This window comes from Anopheles gambiae, chromosome 2 (genome assembly GCF_943734735.2).
Source record: "Anopheles gambiae chromosome 2, idAnoGambNW_F1_1, whole genome shotgun sequence".
Classification (NCBI taxonomy): domain Eukaryota; kingdom Metazoa; phylum Arthropoda; class Insecta; order Diptera; family Culicidae; genus Anopheles; species Anopheles gambiae.
Window position 1 is genome coordinate 97,323,842 of NC_064601.1, and position 22,624 is coordinate 97,346,465.

General features: G+C 43.2%; 2 protein-coding genes across 2 annotated transcripts; both read right to left on the reverse strand.

The window, feature by feature from the left end:
• Nucleotides 1–12,815: 12,815 nt before the first annotated feature.
• LOC133391988 (uncharacterized) lies at nt 12,816–13,816 on the reverse strand. Its single transcript, XM_061649568.1, has 4 exons — nt 13,693–13,816; nt 13,494–13,590; nt 13,264–13,396; nt 12,816–13,124 (listed from the first exon to the last, which is right to left on the reverse strand). The coding sequence occupies exons 1-4, from the start codon at nt 13,766–13,768 to the stop codon at nt 13,044–13,046; spliced, it is 387 nt and encodes a 128-aa protein (XP_061505552.1). The 5' UTR covers nt 13,769–13,816; the 3' UTR covers nt 12,816–13,043.
• A 5,171-nt stretch (nt 13,817–18,987) lies between these two features.
• On the reverse strand, nt 18,988–20,155 carry LOC5667129 (histidine-rich glycoprotein). Its single transcript, XM_001688776.2, has one exon. The coding sequence runs from the start codon at nt 20,041–20,043 to the stop codon at nt 19,105–19,107; it is 939 nt and encodes a 312-aa protein (XP_001688828.2). The 5' UTR covers nt 20,044–20,155; the 3' UTR covers nt 18,988–19,104.
• Between the last annotated feature and the right edge of the window lie 2,469 nt (nt 20,156–22,624).

The window sequence follows — 22,624 nt, forward strand, 5'->3', positions numbered from 1 at the left end:
TGGCGCTGCTGCTCCTTCACTGATGATGAACCGCAATGGTTGCAAAACAAAACAAAAAGAGTGCAAATTGAAAATCACCGCCACGAATCAGAGCGCAACGGGCATCGGGCATGGAAATGAATAACACCGTTCCACCCTTCAGACTCATCAGCGAGGGCTGTGAGTGTTTGTTTGTGTGTGTGCTGAAAGCATTTCAACCATCCTTTTTCAGCCATCACTCCATGTGGTGTTGCCGGTACCATCGATTTCACCAGGTGGTCCAGGTGGCGAAAACTCCCCTCCACCCCTCTTTTCCGCGACTGTGTCACACATATATTTTCATCCGATCAGCCGGGCTGGCCATTTTTACATTAATTTATAAAATGATGAATAATTTATTCAACTCCCAGCATCCGATGCATCCGAGTTTGTATGATACAGAGCGGAATAGTGAGTATTTTATTCGAAATCCGATGATTGTGTTCTCTAAAGTAGCAGCAAATGATAAACTGGTGAATTGACATTTCGTTGCAATAATAATAATAATAATAACAACATAATATTTTTGTCTTTAAGCAATACGGCAAAACCGTTCCTCCTGAGTAAAAAAATAATATATTTGTTAATTTAAAGCATAAGGCTAAAATACTTGACGCAAGGTTTACACGATCGCGTTCAATGCGTATAACAGTATAATAGTTCAGCTGTCAAATCCATCGCGCCCGTATTATTGGCCCCTTTGACAGTTAGTATTTTTACGTTAATTTGGTTTCCAAGAAATCCTAAAACTAATAGTTGTAGGAATCCAAGCAAGATCCAAGTAAGAAATCGCTTGGTACATTAACCAGATAAAGAAATAATTCAAATTATTAGTCAAATTATGGCTATGAAACTATCAAAAGGTGTGCAAAAATCAATCAGACTTATGTATTGTATTGATGAATTTAAATTCACCATACGAATGCTCTTTTAACAATCTCGTTATGCTGTTTTTAATCCAAGTATATCGAGATGGTCTCGCGAGCCAGATTTGCAGACTTATGTTCTAAACTATTTTCATCCTTATTATTTGCCACAAATGTATGACTCGTTTGTCTTTTTTAAATTAAACGTACAATAATCAAATTGTAACTATATTCAGCATCATTAGAACTAATCGCTTAAAGACACTCCCAAAATTTCAAAACGATTCCTTAGGATTACCCAAAGAAGCATTGATTCGATTTTTAAATCATTAAAAAAATAACCCTCTACCCTCATTCATCAATCATCCAAGTGGGCAAAATGCACTTCCTCCGCGGCGCTATTCAGTTGACCGCCGTTGACCCGGATTTAGGTTAACTTATTCTGCTAATTTCTTTCAGTTTCAACCTCTTCCCTCTCCCAGACACGGTCACGGTGCTGTGACGAGTCGCTAATGAGAAAACTTTTAATTAGCTGATTAATATTTAAGAATCCAGAACACTGGGGTTTAGTTTTTCGCACCATTATCGGCATTATCGGCAAAGGAAAGATAATAATTTGATCCGTCTCGGTGCAATTGATTCGTGCGCTGAAAAGTGTCAATTTCAGTGTGCAGAGGAGGAAGTGTAGAAAGACATATTTGGTAGATTAGTGCTTGGTTTTAGTCGAATATAATTTGAATCAGTTTAAAGATCTCCTGAAGGATCTTGCCCTTAATTAAAAATAGGTTAAAATATCGCTGAGTTTGTTTGCCCCAGTATCTTACTACACATTCCTCAGCACATTCTATTCACATTTCAGTAGGTCATTACAGAGCACAGCGTTTTATATACACCACTTGGCCCATTCCTACGCCGAATAGCCTCTAATAGCATTCCACGATCATTAGATGCAACAATGTTGATCGTCGCGAGTGTGGTTGATCACCCGCTCGGACCATCCCCAAAACATAGCCATAACCCTAACACATTACACTTTTAATTAGTAGTCACCAGCTGACCAGATGACTTGCCTTGACGCCACGTAATCCTCCCCGAACAACCTCATTCGGTTTACAGAGTCAACACGTTCGGATTTATACATCCCCCCTTGCTGGGACCGTCTATACTCTCTCTCTCTCTCTCTCTCTCTCTCTCTCTCTCTCTCTCTCTCTCTCTCTCTCTCTCTCTCTCTCTCTCTCTCTCTCTCTCGCTCTCTAGCTGTCTACCATTGTCTTGGCCGTCTGTTGCCCCTGTCCCACTGACACCTGTTTTTAGCTCATCCATCTAGTGTCTGGTAATGTCTGGTGACACCTATGCCTGTCTGGCATATCGCGACGACACTATCGGTTAGTGTTGGCGCCCTTTGAAACTACATTAACCTCCCGTCCTACCCTTTTCCCGAAGCGTAGAGCAAAAACGAACGTTTCATGTTATAGTTTTCAGCTTTATCGCCTTTCAAACCTCCCCGTTGCTAGTTTCTAGTGCTTCTGGGAGTCAGATAACACTGCACTACGATCACCGAATCAGCGTCCCTGTGTTTGCTAATTAATCACACCGAGATGAAATATCTACATGTCACGCGTGACAGCGTTGCCACAAACGACTCAACTTTACCAAACAAAACAGTTTGGAAGAGAAGGAAAACAAACGCTAAATCCCCCTTTTTTTGGGGGGGGTAGTGGAGGGTCGGGAAAATAAAACACGAAATATTACACATAACCCGGTCCGGCACACGCTTACGGGTTTGCCGCCCGTAGGGACACAATAAAATAAAACTGAAAAATACACACACACACACACACATCTGCCCAGTGAAAGAGTGAAGATGAAAACCCAATCATCGTTACCGGACGGGTTAGTAACTATTTTTAAAGTTATAGGGTACTTATTTTTAGATTGGTTTTTAATTTAATTACCTCTCCGTTTCACTGCTGCTACTGCTGCTGCTGCTAGGGGCGCTGTGCACAATGCCGTGCGTGGTGATGTTTTATGTGGCGAGTACCCCCTACCGCCAGTAATCAACCCGTTTCTAGTGCCACCACCGGCAACGCGCTGCTAGTAAATGCCAACCCATTACTCTACCACAAAATGGGTGAAAAATATTGTTCCTCGTTTAACCGATTCCGGCACACGGTTTCACATGATTTCGAGCAAACACACACACACAAAAAACCGCTTCCCGATTGAAAACAACTAGCTGTGAATTTGTACATTTCACTACCTTGCTTCGGTAGGAACGTGGTACACAATGGAGCACATGGGATACGAGATTGGGACGCAACAAAAAAAACCATCGAGAACACATGTTCGGGGTCGATTTATCTTCGCTACCATAAATTGCAAGATTTCCACCGCATTGCTCGGTGCAATTGTGGCGAGTATGTGTGTTTGAGTTGTAGTTTTCGGTTCAACTACTAACGAAGGACCTGGGACATATGTCTTACCGTTTGAACGTTGCAGCCGACTGCAGGAGAGGTTGAACACGTGCAGTTGCGATAAATTCTGTATGGATCGAATTTGCTTGTGACCATTGCTCTGGACAACTATAAACAAGCGTGATTGATCAATTCTCATGCTGGGGTAGGAAATTGTTTGCTTTGGTTGTTTACTAAGAAGATTCAATAAAATCGAGTTAGTTTCACTCGGGCAAATCCTCATGGGTTAATTCAACAGCCGCTTAAACACGTGTTGAGAAGTTTAGAGTTATACACATACCCATACCGATGGAAAATGTATCACAAAACAGTCTGACTCCAAATGATCCAAATGAGCCCATGACGGGCATGATGTTAAGGCATACAAGTTGACAACTGTATCACGAAACCGGCAACAACAAATTTGGAATATAGGTTCTTAAAAGCTTGATTATAGTGTAACAGTAGGAGATACCTACACGCTCCTATTGAAATCGCACGACACCTTACTGATCAAAAAGTGCACTCGTGCTATTCTACGTCCTTTTCGTCAGTACACGTTTCATATGATTGATAAAAAAGAAAATAAAAAAGGAAAAACAACATGGATTACTCGCTTGACAATCATCGTCAAAATGCTGGAATCTCTTACTGTCGAAAGTATCCTGTTGGTTGGCAAACAACCTGACTATTGAGGTGCCAACTACCGACTAACCTAACTAAAACGGACCACCTAACCAGTGAGGATCAATTGTAGCTCTGTTTGATCATTGGTATGAGGTTTGTTAATACGTAAGAGATTCTCTAGGAAGCTTTGCAAATGCAAAATGCAATAAGCAATCAATGACTGCCGATGAAGTCTTTTTAGGCCGTCTATACGGACATAGGAGGCTTGGCAAGCCCAAATTGAGGTGGCAGGATGGCGTAGAAGCGTCCGCCATTAAGGCCGAGATAACGGACTGGCAGATGAATGCGTGAGATCGTGAGCGATTTTGAACACTCCTGAGGCAGGCCAAGACCACAAGGCGATTGTAGCGCCTAATAAGTACCCAATGACTGCAAATTAAGTATATCTATTTGTCGGTATTCATTACAGTCACAATTGATCCTTTATCAAATCATTTTGAAACAGTACAAGTGATATTGTTGTCTTTGTGGTCTTGAAACCATTGAGTGAAACCATAAATACATGATAAAGTGTAAAAAAGCTCTAAATTTAATCGAAAATACTGAGTAGTCAAGTGTATTTTGGTTAAAAACCACAAAATTCGACTTACGCGGATATTCGAGTTACGCAGATTCCTCGGGAACGCAGAAACCGCGTAACTCGGTAACAGAGTGTACAGTTACAGCTTGCAGCACACAAATTTGCTTAACATTATGAAGGAAATCCCAGATAGAGCATATATAAACTCCGTTAAAATAACGAATTTCGATACGAAACACTCCATTGAAACGAAAACCAACACAACAAAAAGGACCCCAAAAAACTGCAGTGTAACAGTTTTAATGGCTTTTTAAAATAGCCACTGATGGATGATACGGAACCACCACCCACCCAACATTCTCAGAATTTATTACAGCACTGATGTTTGCGATCAAAAAGATACGCTAATAAACTTCTCATTTCAATTTACATAACTATCAATGGTAAAGAGACACGAAAAAGCAGGACCAAACTTTGCTTCCCTCTCTGCTCAGAGAGCAGAAAATAAAAAAAATGCCACCCAAACTTTACCCAATTCATTTGCAGCGACATTGCCACTGTCACATTGATTAAACAGATCGGATGGAAAACAAACTTTTAACCCTCCCCACCGGTGGTGCCGTGCAAAAGTTTGATCGAAGCCCTCCACTATCTTGATGGCCGTGTCGCATTTCTGTTCGGCAAATGATTTGTCATGCGCTATTTGTCATTAGCTCCCGCTGCTCGAGGGTGGAATGCTGAAGGGATGGTGCAAACTAGTCCGGTAGTCGTATAAAAATAACCAAAAACGGCGTGATAAAAATGCTGTAGCAGCGATAAAAATTACCATGTAAATGTTTGAGCAAGGAAAGTAACCACCAACCAAGAGCAAAACTCTTCCCAGTGAAGGCATAATTTAATTACCACCAGTCATGCACAAAAAGTTTGCTAGCAAATGCCCTGCCAAGGAGGGAAGTTCTTCCTTTTTTTTTTGACTCCTACCGAAAAGAAACATCCTTGTTAGTTGCTTGAACATGGGGTAACATTTTCATTATAAAATAGTTCCCACATTTTATCGCCCACCGCGATTGGGCCGCGATTTCATGTTGCTTGTGCTGTGTGATAAAAAGGGATCGAGCACCACCACCATGCACGATATTGCACATTCGCTTATCGCCCATCGCCTCCATAATGTTCACCGAAAAAGCAAAAAAAAAACGCTAAACGTTTTACGCTGGATAGAACTTTATCCGGTGCACCAATCCGGGAACCCGAATTTTAAGTGACAGGAGCATATTTTCGTTGATTTCAAATTAAAATCTACCATCTGTGGTTCCGAGAGAGTGAGAGAGAGAGAGAGGGACAGCAACGCCACCCAAACGGTATAACGAGAAAGTTATGCACTTTAGTGTACTTTTACCATTGTTGTACCTCATCGCATCCCTTACCAATGCTGATTGCTCTTTTCGTACCACCGCACTGTATCAATTACAGTTGTTTTATGGATGTTGTTGGTGTGATAGTATCGCTACACTATCTGGCTCGGGCTCATTTCGCTGCCCGAAAGTCTTCCCTTCACAAAATTCTAGCGGGAACTAAACGAATGAACTTCCTTCCCCCATTGCAGCACCACCTTGCTTGGTTAGCTACCGTATTATAAGTTTATTATTATCGTAATATTGGTAATCTTAATCATGGCTCCATGAAGCCAACCCTAATTTGACGCCAGCAGCAGCAGCAGCAGCATGGTGCAACGGACCGAGTTCGCGCTGTAAAATGGTTAACGGACATGTTTTACAAAGTTCCGACCTCCGGCTAACAGCGAGCGTGGAAGGGAATGCACGAACAACTTGTATCGTACCATGTTCGGGGGGAATGGATTGGCAAAAGTTTGTACCAAACTCAACAGGACCGGGGTCTTGCTTCGGTAAGGAATAGCACTGTACTCGTTTGCATAGTTGACCTCGAGCTTACTATCCGTTCTGATTGATGGTTCCCGGTTCCGGTAAGCCGTTTAAACTTCCCTTCAAACGAGCCGGAGATGTTTATTTATAAATTCACCCAACTATTGCACAAAACAGTGTAATTTCAGGACGGTTCTGGGTAAAAGACGTTTACGCAGCTACGATTAAAACTCCATTATAATGCCGGCGAATCCTTTAATTGATGAGTGAAACTATTTTAGCACAGTTTTTATGTCCGTTCCTTGCCTTGAAGTCTTGAAGTTTCTGCTTCCACGGCTTAAGACAACTCTGACACCTTGAACAGTTTGACGTTTGCTTCAGTTTCTTTAAATTTAACCCCTCCACACAAAAGAAAGTGCCTACTAGGACTTGCTAGGAATTCTTGGAACCATTGCGCTAGTTTAATGCGGCTAGCCTGACGGACTCTTCTCCCCATGGCAGCCCCTGCCTGCCGTTTTGATACAAACGATAAAACCCCACAGGCGGTTGCTCCAGCACCGTCACCACCGTCATTGTCGCCGTCGCAATGCATCTTCAACAGACATTCTCCATTAGAATTAGGTCCGGGTGTTGATGAAGATAAATTACACTCAACCAGACACTCCGGGGTGCCGCGACCATCCACGCGAACGGAATGTGAAGTTGACGTCCCGGCGGGAGGGACCCACTCATCCGCGCCCACAGACCAACCGCGACGGCCAGGCCCAGCGTGGCTTTAGTTGCTTTTTTATGTTTTAAATAAAGATTAAATTTCCTTCTTTCCCTCCATTGTTGCTTGCCACTGTCCCTGTACACGCACAACCCGCATTAAGCACGAGAAACTACGGAGGGCGCATGAGATGCCGCACGGAAACTCCTGCCCCAGAATGCGTACGGCGTAATCTTCTGCCCAACCATGGAATAAAGGCAAGCCACCGATGTTGACGTTCAGATGACGACGTTGCTTTCGGCAGGCAGGATTAGACTAGCCTATCCGCAGGAGCTTAACGTCACTGATTTACCGCAGACTTCGGGGCTGGACTCCCCTTGCGCCACTAATCCACTTTCAATTTGTCCGCATTTGACAAGTCTTGGCCACAGATTTCTTTACCAAATACTCACCCAGAGCTCAGAGCCAGCTGGCTAGCGCGATGATTTGACATCGAACGGCGGAAGCTCTGTACCTCGGTGTGCTGCAATGTCACCGTGCCGCGCTTAAATGTCCTTCGTCATTACGCGGTTGTGGTGGTAGAAGGCAAATTTTCCATTAAAACCCATCACTGTCGTGGTCATGCCATCAAACGTAATTGAGCGGTGAGCATACATCAGATAGGCACACGAGGATGATGCAACTGATTTGTTTCGCTTTTTCTCTTAGGGGCATAGTGATGGTAGCATAGGGCTATTGAATGGATCATTGCAAGCCATTTGGGACAGGATATATCAATTTAGTATTTAATGCATATTTTATTATAGGTATTCGGTGATATTCACACATACTTTTGTAAGTTATTGTCATCGGAAGATCTTTAATTACAGCATGTTATTTAAAATTCTAACAATTGTTCAAAAAACCTATTTTTGTCTGATGATGAACGCCTGAATGTATGCAATGTGTTGTATCGTTAACTGTTATACGATTATCGATAATGAAATTTAGTGTTAATTGTTAAAGTATTTCAATCACATACATGTAAACTCTTTCTGAATATGATTTAAAAAAAACACGTATTAAAATGCCTTTTAGAATCATTATATTCGCCAAAGCTATCGAAAAATTGGATGATTCCACCTCTAGCCTTTAAAGAGATAATAATATATACTATTGCATACCTTCAGGCGCTTATCTAGGAGGTAAAGAAGAAAGCTTTATGTTCGACGATATTTTGTATGCATTCATAGTTTGGTATGAATGACATTGTCTGAGACAGTCAACATATGCTCATGACATTTCAAAAAATAGACACTAGAAATAACATACATTAAAAAGCATTATTTCATTACTCCCCAACGGGTTCCGATTCCTTGCCACTTAATTTACAACCCACAGCCAGCATTACTAAGCAGCACTCGTTTAATAGCCTACTGCCTGCGACCATGAGTTTGCAGCAAATCGCACAGCAAATCACAACCGCTCGACCGGCTTCTTAATATTCTCAAGTATCCTGATTCCTTCACATCGTTTGCTGGCCTTGCGTCTGGGAATTTTACCAGCAACCCCTTCCAAACGCGAGGGCTGCCGATTTAGGGAAGCCGCTTGGAGCGTGATTTGTAGCCGGTACCGGTTTCCGGTGCAATCCTTTTTCCGACCCAACTCCTGCTTGTCTAGCTAATTTATTCTACCTTTCTAGTAGATATCACTCTTTCGAACTTGTTGTAGAACTGTCCTACTCCCCTGTTCTGTTAAAGCAAGCATATAGAAGTTGTATGCAAACGGTCAAATCCTTCTTGATGGACTCCTTCCCGTCTTTAATTATTGTTCCTTAAGGTGCGCTACCACAAAAACTCCGTCCTTTTCCCGCGGCTTTCAGTGTGTCTTTCTCCCTCTCGGACACACGGAATCCAGTCCTGTTTCAGTCGGTCAGTTCGGTGGCTAGTACATTTCGTTTCCGCGACTAAGTACACCATTCCCAGGGCTTACATTTGCAACTCCGGCCCTATACCCGGATTGACCGGAAACCGAACTCTCCATGACATGGGCGAAAATATGTTGCCACCGAGCACGCAACGAGTGGGCATAATTTAACGTTTGCTTCTGGTCTATAAATTACAACGCAGCAACGCGGCATCCCTTCAGCTTGCTGCTGAAGGAACATCTTTCCCGCGCGCTGTTAGTTTGTTGCATTTTGCCATTTTTAACCATTTCTAGCAGCAGTGAGCGAGAAAAAAGAAGATAATTTATGCAAAGCACAAACCGCAACCAGCAGCAACAACCAAATTATTCGGTTCATCCATAACCGTACAAGTACACAACCGCCAATGTTCTTCACAGGATCCACAAATCTCCGCTGCCACGCGGCGTTTGGGGCTTCCGGGGTTTCTTCCCTCGCCCGGACAGCTGACATTGTTTTTCAAGCATCCGTTTTCAAGTATCGAACAGCTCCGGTTTGGGTGCTCCGGTGTGGTTTGGTGCAGAAAATACACATCCCACCCGATCGGTGTGCCCTCCACTCCGCCTTATTTATGGGTCGCTAAATCATGCCCAACATCAAAAACAGAACTGCATCCGTTCGGTTCGATTGTGGTGCTCTTTGGTTCGGTAGAAACAGTCACAAATAACAGCAAGAATGTTGCTAATTCCCACACGAGTTTAGATTGGCCGTGGTGGAAATCGTTGGGAATTATCTTGAGACTAGGAACAGTTAAGAACAAAATTATGCTTAATTAAAATGGTACGAGTTGCCCAACTACGTAGTTTACGCCATGAGTTTTTAGACGTTTGTTGCAATAAACACAAAAATCATGTTTAAATGCGCCTAAATGTATTCTATTTCATAGTAAAAATCGTTAAAAATTTACATATTGCCAAGTAGAACCTAAATTTGCATACTTTTAGGCGAGTAACTAAAGTTTTTAATGGGAAATGTTTTATTTTCATTATTTCTATCTATGTTTTCAAAGTCCCTCTCTTATTTATTGCCAAAAGTATACTCAGCAATGCGCAATCCCACGACCCATCTTATCACCTTCTGTGCAGCATTTATTAGTCATCCACTGTACAGCACCGGCACGATAACGCCGATCACATTTCGGACAGGGGTTTATTGCTCATCGCGTTCTCACAACAATGTCCATTCCAGCGCGTCATCATCCTTCTACGAAGCACCCTTGCTGCCCTTTATAGCGGGCAAAATAGTCAATCTTCCATATCTTACCCACATCGCTAACCCAGTTCCCAGTACTCGTCCTATCTCAACCGTGAGCTCACCGACTAACAGCACAATTGGATCCACCTTCACCCGTCTGTGACAACTCGCCAGAGAGACATTCCGCGCCTTCCCACACTTCATAGCGACGACACTGGAAAACCGTTTTCAAGCGAAATCATCTTACATTAGTCGGTTTGGCGGTACAATCCATCGCACTTGTGTATAGCGCACAGTGTTCTCCACACTCCCCACACTCAACATCAAACACTAGCAATGACAAATATGTAGGAGAATTGATTTCTTCACCAACCAACCAATCACATGTAGCCAGTGGCTACAACCCTTTTCCCCGATTTTGTTCCGGTTGGCACCTTCTGTGCAAACCAAGTAAATATAGCAGAAAATTGCATTATAATGCCTGTCACATTCGATAAGGACGTTCTGGTTTTGCACTTGTCATAAACAATTGCAATGAAAATCAATTTCGCACCGGTACCGGTTCCGTTTTGTCTGGTGTACTATCTGGCGTGTACTGGGACCGTTGAGCGTTGGTCGCACTTCATCGTGATATGCTTAAAGCTCTGAGCTGCCACGTTCATGCATTCGAAAAGGATTATTTCGTCTGCAATAAAAGAACACAATTTGTAACGAATATCGCTCGTTTGGAATGCATCTTTTCAACATTATTATTCCTGCACTCTACCCAAAAGATTGTTTAGCTGTAATTGTAGAGACAAATTCCATCTCTGCTACTAATGGCGGTTTATTAAGCACCATCACCATCACCACCACTACTCAGCCAAACACACTAGCTGTAATTTACGATTTTTGTTATATTAATTGCTAAACTTACTCCCGCAAGAACCGACAACGGGTCCAAATTCAAAACAATATCGATTGTTTTGCGCTTGAACGATGAATGCGATTCGCTCTTGCGTACTCTTGCGCAACCACTCCCAACAGACGGTACAGCGGTACTATCTACAAACCACTACTACCACTACTACCCCCAAAACACCAAACACCATAAATACCATTGTTTCCTGATATTCAAATTGCATCATAAATTTCCCGTTGGAATGTTTTTGTTGTCCGGAAAACGGACGGATGCACATCTTTTACCTTCCATTCTACTACTCCCGCTTCCAGCGAAGGAGCAGATTCGAGTCGCGCTGCAGTAACGACACCGGAACGTTTACGCAAGAATCTCTGCCACCTTCTTAATCTTTGCAGCCGCGTGTGTCTTTGAAATTTGATGCGATCTCATGGTGTACCAACACCAACAACGACTTTTTGCATCCTCGCTGCGCTCGGTTGTGGCCTGTTTGCTAGCTGGGAGAAGAGTTTGGTCCCGTCATCTCCAACTTTTCTTATAAAGAGTACACGGAAACACACATACACACACACGCGTGCGCGCGTTGCGGTATGATGTGGGTGCTTAATGTGAGTTTTCTGCAGCTTCGTTCTGTAAACTGTTGCTTCACAGTCTTGGTTCGGGGTGCTAGAAGGGTTGCTACATGATTGAGCAACGGGTTAGGAAATGCACAAGCGTGGTGACTTTTAAAGCGAAAAGTTTTTGTATTGGTTTGCATAAACGAGGATTAAAGGTTGGTGTTTTACTTTGGAGAAGATTTACTCGCTCGTAGCGCAACAATTGAGCGTGACTTTCACAGGATGTTACCAAACCATTACTATACGTTTGGAGGATTTAATGGGAATATGTACAATAAGAAAGGAACTTCATAGAGCTTGTTTATGTCGGAAATTGAAAATCATTTTTGAATTTTTAATTCGATAAAAATACGATTCGATAGAAATACTAGCAGCCTACGTTAGAGTACAAGGCTACAGTCTGCTTATCGCACAGTTGTAAGGTTGAAGATTATATGCTTATGCTACAGGAGCAACGCATCGGAGAAGAACGGTTGAACTAACGGAGAAGCTATGCCAAATGTCAAGGATCGTCTAGACATGAATCAATGCCACTATCAATGCCCTTCTTCGTATACACAAGGATACGGCATTAACGAAGGTCTGAGGTTGGCAATACTTCTATCAAGTCTAAGACTACAGGCAACGAGTCATAATCAGACCCTGGACAACAAGCGATCAATTGATAGAAGTGTAAATCTAAAGATCATGTAATAATGATATGATCAGCAATCCATGGCCTTGAGTAGTTCTGAGGATTCAAAACTCTGCATGTAGTTAGAGCAAATTCTTGCTAGTAGTCTTTTGGAGTATGCCTGTAATGCTAACATGTACTTAGGCTCTCTTCAATTGTTTGACTCTGTATTCGTAGTAGATCTAGGTCTCCCTTAGCACCTCCCAGACTACCCCATTATTTCAAGCTCGAAGGGTTGGAAGCTCCAAGGGTTCCACTTCCCCATCATTCCAAGCTCCAAGGGTTCCAAGCTACCGTAACAGTTCTAGACGAAATTTAAAGCCTCGTATACATAAACTCAGATTTAATACCATAATTTAACTCGATCATATAAATACTTTATTGTTGTTTTTTCAACTTTTTTTTTCATTTTAATCGTTTCAGTAAAATCCAAAACATCACTGCTTCAATAACTATGCCAAAAAAGCCCGAAAGAAACTGCGATCCACTGAGCTCTGCTCTGCAAACGTTCACACCCATGGTAGCCTTAAAGTTTACTTTGTGGCCGGATGAATCATCCATCCACACCAAAATTGGAACGCTTTTAGTACAGCATTTTAAGTAGCAGTAAAGTGATGCCCGCACCCAGCATACTCCAGGTGACGCCACTCAGCTTGGACGAACCCTAGGGAGAAAGAAAAAAAGACAACAAAAAGCCAAACAACGTAACGTAAACATGTAACATGATAAAAGCTATTCGAAATAGAAACACCAAAGCATGGACGTCACCACGACGTGCGGGCGTTAATTTCTTAATACCATACCGAGTGACTTGTGGACACGGATGACGAACCCATCCCGTTGGGGAACTTGTAGATCGTCGTTTGCGCGTAACCGTTTTTGTTCTGTTGCGTGTCTTGCGAGACTATTTCCGGATTGCCGAAGGGAAACTGTGGTCTGCGCGGGGCAGAGAAGGCAAAACAAAAGGTTACATTAAGTCCATTGTTTCGGGGTTTTGAGTTTTGCGCCCAGTCGATCGCTTCACACCACTTACGGGGGGAAATTCGGGAACCCTTGGGGTTGCTGTGGACTTCTCGCGATCCTCACCAAACTGCCCCGGTTGATTTCACTCGGTTGAAGATCATCGATAGCTACGGAATGAACGCATACGGAGCGTGGACAAACGTGCGACAACACTGTTAAATAGCTCTACAAACAAAATCACCACTCCAGCAAAACTAAACCAAACAAACCTGCGGCACTGGTCAAAGCGATCACCGCCAAGACGCTCACGAGCAGAAGCGAATAATGTACCGAAAACGAAGCCATCCTATCGCGACAAACTCGGAAGAGAAACTGAGCACAGGTTTATGCGCAACACACGATCATTCCCCTTCCCTTGTGGGGGGCAAAAAACATATAGATGACGATGACGATAGGTCCATGCTCCAATGGACCACCGTTTAGCACTTCTGTGTTGGTGAGCGTTGTGGCCATGCTGTAGTGCGGAGCGTCAGACACATTTTTGGAGCTCGCACTTGCGACTGACTCACGCCAAACTGCGTCGTTATCTTAATTTACCTCGTGCGTTAACGTTGACCTACGCACCTCCCCCCACGGGTTTCTGTAGTAATTCGTACACCTCCATTCAAGGTTTTAGCGTTTTGTTCTTGTGACGCCAGGGTCCATGTTCGCCGACCGGAACATAAACAAAACACCAACACAGCTCTAGCGAGTAGTGGAGTGCGTATGTGTGTGTGAGTGTTCGTTTCCGACGCATAAAACATTGGAGATCGCGGTTGATCTTGTGCCTCTTCAGGTACAGCAGGTGTGATGCAACACCACCACAAGCGAATGGGGCAGACAAAACAAAAAAAAAACACCCAAACTATGGCAAAGAACGAACGATCAAAATAAAACCGCGTAAACTGGTTTCGGTCCAGCGGTCACGGCACTGTAGCAACGAGGTGCGTTTGGTTATGGACAAAATTGTAACAGTTTAATGATTAGATAACATTGGCCCGCTACAGTCGTAGTAAAGTTGTAGCAAAGAATCAACACCTTGTGTCCCATTTTGGCCGTGAGTAAGCAAATGAGTCAAGCACCAATTTGAGTTTTGTGTAAATACAAGTATGGTTTACTTTGTCTTATGTGTCACCAAGGAAGTTCGAACGAGTGTGACATGGAATATGACTTTATCTGTAAGAACTTGGAACAAAAAACAACAAGTGGTTCAAACGCATGTATGTTTTGAAATGTGTTTAAAAATTTCATGATATGACGAAAACATCACGTCATTGGGCGATGGATGAAAACTGCTCCAGCTTGAATTTAAATCTAAAATTAAATCTAGAATTAATCAAGAAGTATAGAACGACTAGAAAGACGTAACCATTACGCCTACGTATACACTTTGTAACTGGTTTAACCATTAAATCATCAAATAGAATACAATATTCACTTGTTGGAATGATGTAAATTGTTAGACGCATCTTGCATCGTGAATAGTGCCAGGCTTCGGTATGGCTCCTAGTTGCAAAATTTCATCGTTTTTTTGCATATTCTTGGCTCTAATGCAACCGTGAGGCCAAGGTTTAATTAGAAACACTACCTACAATTCGGCAGGTTATAAATCTATGAATCTTCTATCGCAAACTGCGCTATTTGACTGAATTTCTAGAATTGATTGACCCAATATCCATTAGAGAACATTAGCCAGGTACACTTCCTGCACCTAGAATCTCTTTTGAGGAAGCAAGTACTAATATCACCGTCCCGTGTTAGAAAACTGACCATGTATTTTTTTAGCTCTTTCTAAATTCAGGATCGTATCGTTTTCCTTTTACTCTTGCCTGTAGTCACCAATTTCTATCCAGAATTTATATGTATCCTAATCCCGGACTCTCTCACGGTTCATGTCTAGTTTTCTCAGAATATGTTACAGAATGTGTATCACACGTTAATACACGTTGCTGTTCAGCAAATCTCGTTTCCATCATTAGTCTCTTTTTTCCCTGTTATTCCAATTCCAGCCCTAGTCAAGCCTTCATTTTCATCCTGTGCTTTTCGTTGAATTACGTTAACACAAATAATACATCCCGTTTTCTTTCTAGTGCTACAAATGGATTTTATTTTTAGAGCCAGATGTGCCAGAGCGATATAAATCGAAACACAAATTGATAACACAATTGTAGCTGCCCAATCCATTCGCGTCTGAGTTATGATAGAAATAGACACTTGCCCCAAATGATATCTACCAACGGTGGAATCGAGATTGAAACACATCTTAATACGATTATACATCGCATGGAAATGGAGCTTTGCCAGCGTATGTTTTAGAAGTCGCCTGGAGATTGCTGGCATATGAAGTGCTGGCCTCTTTGTATGAACCAACCGCACACACACAATAACACACACACATGCTAGCCCATAACCTATCCCAACTGCGCAAACAGAACATATTAAATGCTCCCACCATAATGATAACGCTTTTATCGTCCAGCACAACGGGACACAGAGTCTGTCCTCTTAACCCAAAAAACAAACAAGCACCGGCCACTTTCCCGACACACGACTGTAATGTAATTAAGAAACCGGACACTACACAGCACGGGTATGAAAATAAAAACTGCGCCAACTTTCCCAAGCCCTTTTCCCAGCAGTCTCACGGACACGTACACTTACGTAGCCCGCGGGGAAGCACATAAGCATAATTGTGATAATTGAAAAGAGTGCGGTTTTCTGAAAACCCACACACCACTTAGACCGGTAAGGACGGCGACTCTCTTTCCGGCTGCAACGGATGACGTTTTGTGCTAATTTTCTAATGTCTCTGCACAGTTGCTGCGTCCTGTGTCGAGCCACTACCACATAGGATCGGAATGCGCTGGTTTCAATTTGTCAAGCCCAGGGAAGTGGCTTCATTTTTGTCCAAATTAAACACAAATTCAATTTGTGCCCACAAAGTGCTTGAGAAACCGAGAGCCGGAGACACTGCGGATGGACATTCGAAGTATGAAATGTTGCCGATCCTTAATTGACAGATCATTTAATGTTTTTGGAACACACCGAATAGCATGAGGACAATGCAAAACATCGCTTCATCGTGTTCGGGGTTTAGTGTCCGTTTTGGTAAACTTTTTAAAACGAAAATACCTGCAATTGCCCAACATGTCCTAAGCTTTTATATCTTCTGCTACGCTGAATCATGTTCATGGTTATTTTCCCTTTTTTTCTGATCGAAGAAGCCATTACATGGTTCTAATATTGAATGTAAGCCTTTGTTAAGCCTCTTCTCACATTCACACCTGCCAACTACCAGATGGGACGCTACCCCTTCCCTTGAAGCTCGAATCCCTTTAGAGTACCCAAGTGAAGCCCTAAACCAGATTGCAGCAGTACTGAATTTATAATCACATTTCCCTCAACTTTACTCGCGCCAAATACACGGGAGCATTGCCTTCCCTGTTCCCTTGTTTCCAACGAAAACTTCCCCATGGAACCACTGGCTTCACGACCGTAAAAAAATCCCCCACTACACACTACCAACATGAGATAAACCGAAATCCCGGTGCGCTAAAGGTCAGATTCTTACCAGAGCTGGACAAGTTGACTTTGGAACTGTGGTTTGGAAAGGAACGGAAAACCCGTTCCGGAGCAATCACCACCACCCTCAAAACACCACACTGCTGGACCAGTGACCAGGACCGTTGCAGTGTCTGTGGTGAAAGTTCTCTTCCCCCTGGGCTGAACCGCGCGACAGCTATATTCCCAAAATTCCATCCCAAACCGGGATGACACGTCTGTCCGCTTCCCGAAAGCAGGATCCGTCCTATTGCCAGCGAATGGATATTCCTGGTATGATAAATGTTTAATTTTAATTTAAACTCCTTCTGCCCCTTTAGGGAAAATACACTCACACACATACAAAGATAAGGCCCTATGAACCAGGAAGTGACCAGGCTAGCCTGCTTTTAATAATTTTGCCAATTGACCGTACCCGTAAATCGAGCGATTAATTATGAAGGTGCACCATTTGGAAGGGAGATGGTTGTTGTTGTTATTCGTGTTGACCAGCTCACGATTAGATCAGTATGGATCAAAGTGTGCCAGCAGGATGGCGAATGTCTCCCACCAATCGGCGTGGTGTTGTAGCATGTTGCAGCCTGGATACACCTGGACCAGGTGCAGCTTAAGGCTTGTTTCTGGAAGCGCGAGTTTTAATGCATGCATAACGTCAATCAGTGGAAAGTTGGGCGTGTAATATCTTATGCTAATTAAGTCTGTCATATTTGATGATGCCAGTGATGCTTTGCTCCAAGGTGCGATGATTTATTTGGTGTTGGTTGTGGATTAGTTGCTGAGGAAATGTGATATATTTGATGAACGGTATATCGGTATGTGTGTAAATTTAAATTATTTTGAAACCGTTCTTTTTTTCCGTTAGATAGTCCAAAAACGACTAATATGTCCGAAAATCCACTACGAATAAACGATTGTTCTAAACCCAATATTGCAATCTGCGCAGTATAACAGTATAACAGAGTGCTTAGTGATCGTTGCGCTCATGATCAAGTAAATTCAATTATATTTATTTCAGTGACAAAAACTTTGCAAAAACTCTATGCGACGATTGTTTTGAACTTAATCGAAAATCGAAATTAAAAAAATCAAGATATGATTAGTATTCAGTATAAAGATCAAAAATCGATCACTACCAACCACCAAATGATTCACTCATAATCGATATCGGAAGTTTCGGTAGCCGTTCATTACACGTTTGACTGGTCATGTGATGGAAATGATAAAAAACGTGTCCAAAAATCCAACCAATAGTCTTTTAAGTCTATCTACGATAAGAGTTTAAGAAATAGGGTGCAATGATCATAACACATTTCCAAAAAACCAAATCATCCCTCTACCTAACATTCTATCTCAACCTTTTAACACATATCGATGCATTCCTCCCTCCTTCAAAGCTCAAAGTACTGCAAAACTTTCCATTATGCTTCTCGCACTGCCGGAAAACCATTAGCCTCCCTCAATGGGCTCAAGATTATCCGGCCAGCACCGCCTGTACCAGAATGCCCCCGAAAATAAACTGCTTCTCCCCTCCTAATGAAAATATATACTTACACATCTACACGGGAAACACCGGGGCGGGGGTTCCATTCGGCAAATCCAAAACCTACCAAAGATCCGCCCCACGCTGAAAACCGTATGCCAGCCCTACGTACCAGGCCAGCCATCAATAAATCATAAATTATTATGATTAGGAAATATTTCTCCTCCGGCCGGCCAATGAAATATTGAATTTGTTTATTACCCGTCCGCACTCAACAAATTCCAGCAAACCGTGCACGTGCCACCTGCAGCAGCAGCAGCAGCAGCAACAGCACCCTTCAAAGTACGCACAATCACCACCAACGACGAAGCGAATAAGGTACCAAACGTACACAAAAGTTTAATTTTCTACCGACGCTTTTCCCTTCACACACCTTAGCGAAGGTCTTTGCAAACCATAAACACCAAGACAGTAGGTGGGCAGGTTGGGGGACAAATAATTTATTACGCAAAATGCACACCCACCTCACCCCGTGCTTACCGTTTTGCTTAACGCAAATGCAATTTTGGGCCCGTTTTTTTCATCGCATCGCGTAATGGCGCTAAGGGTGAATAATCTTGTAGCCCCGCTCGCCCAGCCCGCTGTGGCCGTGCTTGCGGTCGTAGCTGGAAACGTCATGATGATGCTCCTCCTGTCCCTGCCCGTTCGCGAACTCCCCATGATGCTTATCGTACGAACCGTGCTCCTTGCTGCCCGCCTTCTTGTGGGCACTTTCCCGGTGAGCGTGATCCTCGTGGCCACCCTTCGCGTGCTGTCCGGCCTCGTTGGAGTGTTGCTCGTGCGACGAACCGTACTTCTTAAACTGCCCGCTGTGATCGCTCGTATCGTAGAAGATGTGCTCCTTCTTGTACTCATCCTTGTGATACACGTTGTGATAGCCCGTCGTTTTCGAACCCTTCTTGTGGTGCTTTTTCTCGTGATGCTTGCCACCCTTGGTACGCTTTGCCTCCGCGTGATGATCGTTGTAGTGGGAGGCTTCATCGTGATGCGCATGCTTGCGATCCCCACCGTGCGCGTAGTGTTGCTTGTGATCCTCCTTTCCATACGATCCCTTGCTGCCGTGTTCTAGCGCGTGCTTCTTGTCGTATCCTTTCTCCGACTTGTCACCCTTCTTTGCGTGATGATCCTCGTCGTACGCTGAGCCACCTTCTTGTTCGTGGCCGTGCTCCACCACTCGGTACGCTGCATGATCATCCTCATCTCCATCCTCATCACTGCTCTCTAGCAAAGCTTTCCCATGATGATCATCCCCTTCGTCGTGATGGATGTGCACTGAGGGGAAAGATTTCAGTTCCGGTAGTGTTGGAATCACCGACAACCCATCAAACGGTGTGCCAAGCTCAAGCGAATGTCCTGGTGAACGGCTGAAGTAGAAGTAGCTCGATGCAGCTTCATTCGCTGACCGTTGTACACGTGGGGCAGCACTCACTGAGGCAAGCACTAAACACGTACAAACCAAAGCAACACTTAGGATTTGCATCTTGCTAGGCACAAGTAACACAACAGATCACAACAGATCACAGCTCACAAATCACACAATCACTTCTCTATGCGAGACTTCAGAACCGACTACGACACAATCGATCGGTGCACCTATTTCTTATACCCTCGTTGAAAACTTCCACCCCATAAGCCCCCTTTTTGCGAGCCTAATCGAAGGCGACGAAAAGCTTACGCCGGCGGTTAATCGTGCGGGCTTTTGACTTCGTCTTCACGCCTCAACGCTTGTTGTCGCTGTTACCCCGAGCTGGCTCCATCTCCATCTAGCTGAGGTGTGAGATCTCTGCTGATCAAATCGATGAAGGATGACGGATTTTTTCGGCAGGTTTTTGGTTGTTTCGCACATTAACTTTAGTTGACAATAGTTTAATCAGCCATGGGGTATACCGATGTACAAAAGGCCCTACTGCTTACTCAAGGCCCTACTGTTTACTCAAGGCCCTTTGGTGGTGTGCTTTCTTGGTAGAAGTGTCGGTGTGGAAAATCATTATCAATGGCACTTGGGAAACTAGAGGGGGGGGGGGGGGGCTTAGTTTCTTTCTGAGACTTTGAGATTGAAGGTTGAGGATTTTTTTGGTTTTTTCTTTTTCTTTATGTGGAGATCGGAAACCAATTTGCATGTGAAGATCACTCCACTCACATCGATTGATGAGTTTTCCATGCATGGCGTTTCCGTAAACGCTTCATTTTCATAGAGGAAGGAAGCTATTAATGACGACAACAGGTAATCAATGATATACATGATATTGGTTTATTTCCTGCAAATGTTTGATGAAATCGCAACGAATTATAAGAAATGACGTTTAAATGCCCTTCAAAGGTATAAAGAGTTAACATGTCGACATTGTCCCAAGAGCACTTAAAATTAAGTTGAAAGAAGAAAATAACAATGAAATTGGTTTTGTAGTAGAAAAGGCAATCTAAACGGTATTATTTAAGTATCAAATAAACAAAAATAATAAGCATTAGGAATAGGTTTATTACATCGTTATGGACATCAACATAATCCTAATAAATAGCCCAAAAGTCTCAGCAGTTACTTCTAGCCGTCTTCTTCTGTTTGGAGTAACGTACTACGTGGACATGCTGGCGGTCTATACAGGGTTTTGACTCTTGTTCAGTGCCACGCATTCACCGTACCCGTATTTTGCCTAATCAGTCCTTGCCTAATCAGAGTTGACGACTGTACTACGGGACCGCTCGAAGAACCATGGCTATGATTACTGAATATATTGTTCTCGCTGACCCAATCAGTATTGGTTACTGATACAAATTACGTTCAAAAGATCCTACCTTCTTGAGTTCTTGGGTCCAGTTACAATCACTCTTTTGATGACTCTTCAAGTTCTGGTTCGATTATCTCTTTTATTGCTAATTTCTGGGGATTTTGGAGAATTTCTTTAAAATAATGTCGTTTATACCTTTTTTGTGTTTTAAGGATCTTCTGCAAATCCTTAACTGAGCAGAAACTGTTATTCGAATTTTGTAAGAGTTGGTGAAAACTATCGATGAAAGAAGTATAGAAATACTTTTAGGGTACTCAAACTGTGGAGAAATTATCAAAATGTAAATGCAGTATTAGTCTATATTTATTATTTATTTGGCATGTTTGTTAGCAATCCTGGACACAAACAGTTGAACAGAAACGAATTCTTCGGACAACAAAACACGTACTTTGCCAACATTCGTACATTTTCCCCAGCTTCAAATGATCAACTTCTACAAGCAAAAGATTACACCACGGCTAGTCTCTTGTACTTTGTAACCTTCACAAAAAAACACACACACTCCTGCATCCAATGGGTGTCTGCAGCACTCGTATTAAAACATTAAATTCACACAACACTTGACTCAGCAAATAATCGTAATTTGTTGCATACCACCCCCCTATTTCCCCGTGAGCAAAAATACACCCAACCCACATCATTAGCGATAATACCACGAAACACGTACCCGACCCGACCGTGCTCTACCCCACTGCACATACACACACTCCCCATCCTACATGTAGCCAGGATTAACAACAACAAATACATTTTCTCACCTCACCTCAACAAACCCTCGGGCTCAACACAACACTTTCCACCGTTCCCCGTTTGAAGTCAACCTTTAGCGTTGGCTTAATGCAGTACGCGACAAATTAAGCACTGTAGCGTTCTATTTTTTCGGCAGTGGCCAGATTTGGCGCCCTTGGGGTGTGCCCTCGCGGTGGTGGGAAGTAAGCAAATGCAGCAACACACTGTACATGTGTGTGTATGGGGGGTTTTTATACATCTACTTGCAACATAAAATCTGGTATGTAAGTGGTTTTTGTCGCTTGCTCAAAGGCAAAAGCTCTCTTGTCCCGCTTCTCGGCGCAAGAAATGCTCCACACCAGAATGTGTCGACAGTTTGCAAGGAAGCAGCAGTGCGGTATCGGTAGTATGGGTAGTAGTAATGTGTGGTTCAGGACATTGCCACAGACCATTCGTGTGCCTTTCTCTTGCCCACAGAGGTACGCCCGTGTGCCGCTCACCACCAGACAACGGCTGTACAACGAAGCTTTAAAGCAGTTGAATGCT

Excerpts from the sequence above, each read along its gene's own strand:
- LOC133391988 (XM_061649568.1), bottom strand. The coding sequence starts at position 13,768 with ATGGCTTCGTTTTCGGTACATTATTCGCTTCTGCTCGTGAGCGTCTTG. Across the intron at positions 13,397-13,493 it reads GGGTTCCCGAATTTCCCCCC|ACCACAGTTTCCCTTCGGCA; the intron begins GTAAGTGGTGTG and ends TGCCCCGCGCAG. Across the intron at positions 13,125-13,263 it reads CCGTGTCCACAAGTCACTCG|GGTTCGTCCAAGCTGAGTGG; the intron begins GTATGGTATTAA and ends CTTTCTCCCTAG.
- LOC5667129 (XM_001688776.2), bottom strand. The coding sequence starts at position 20,043 with ATGCAAATCCTAAGTGTTGCTTTGGTTTGTACGTGTTTAGTGCTTGCC.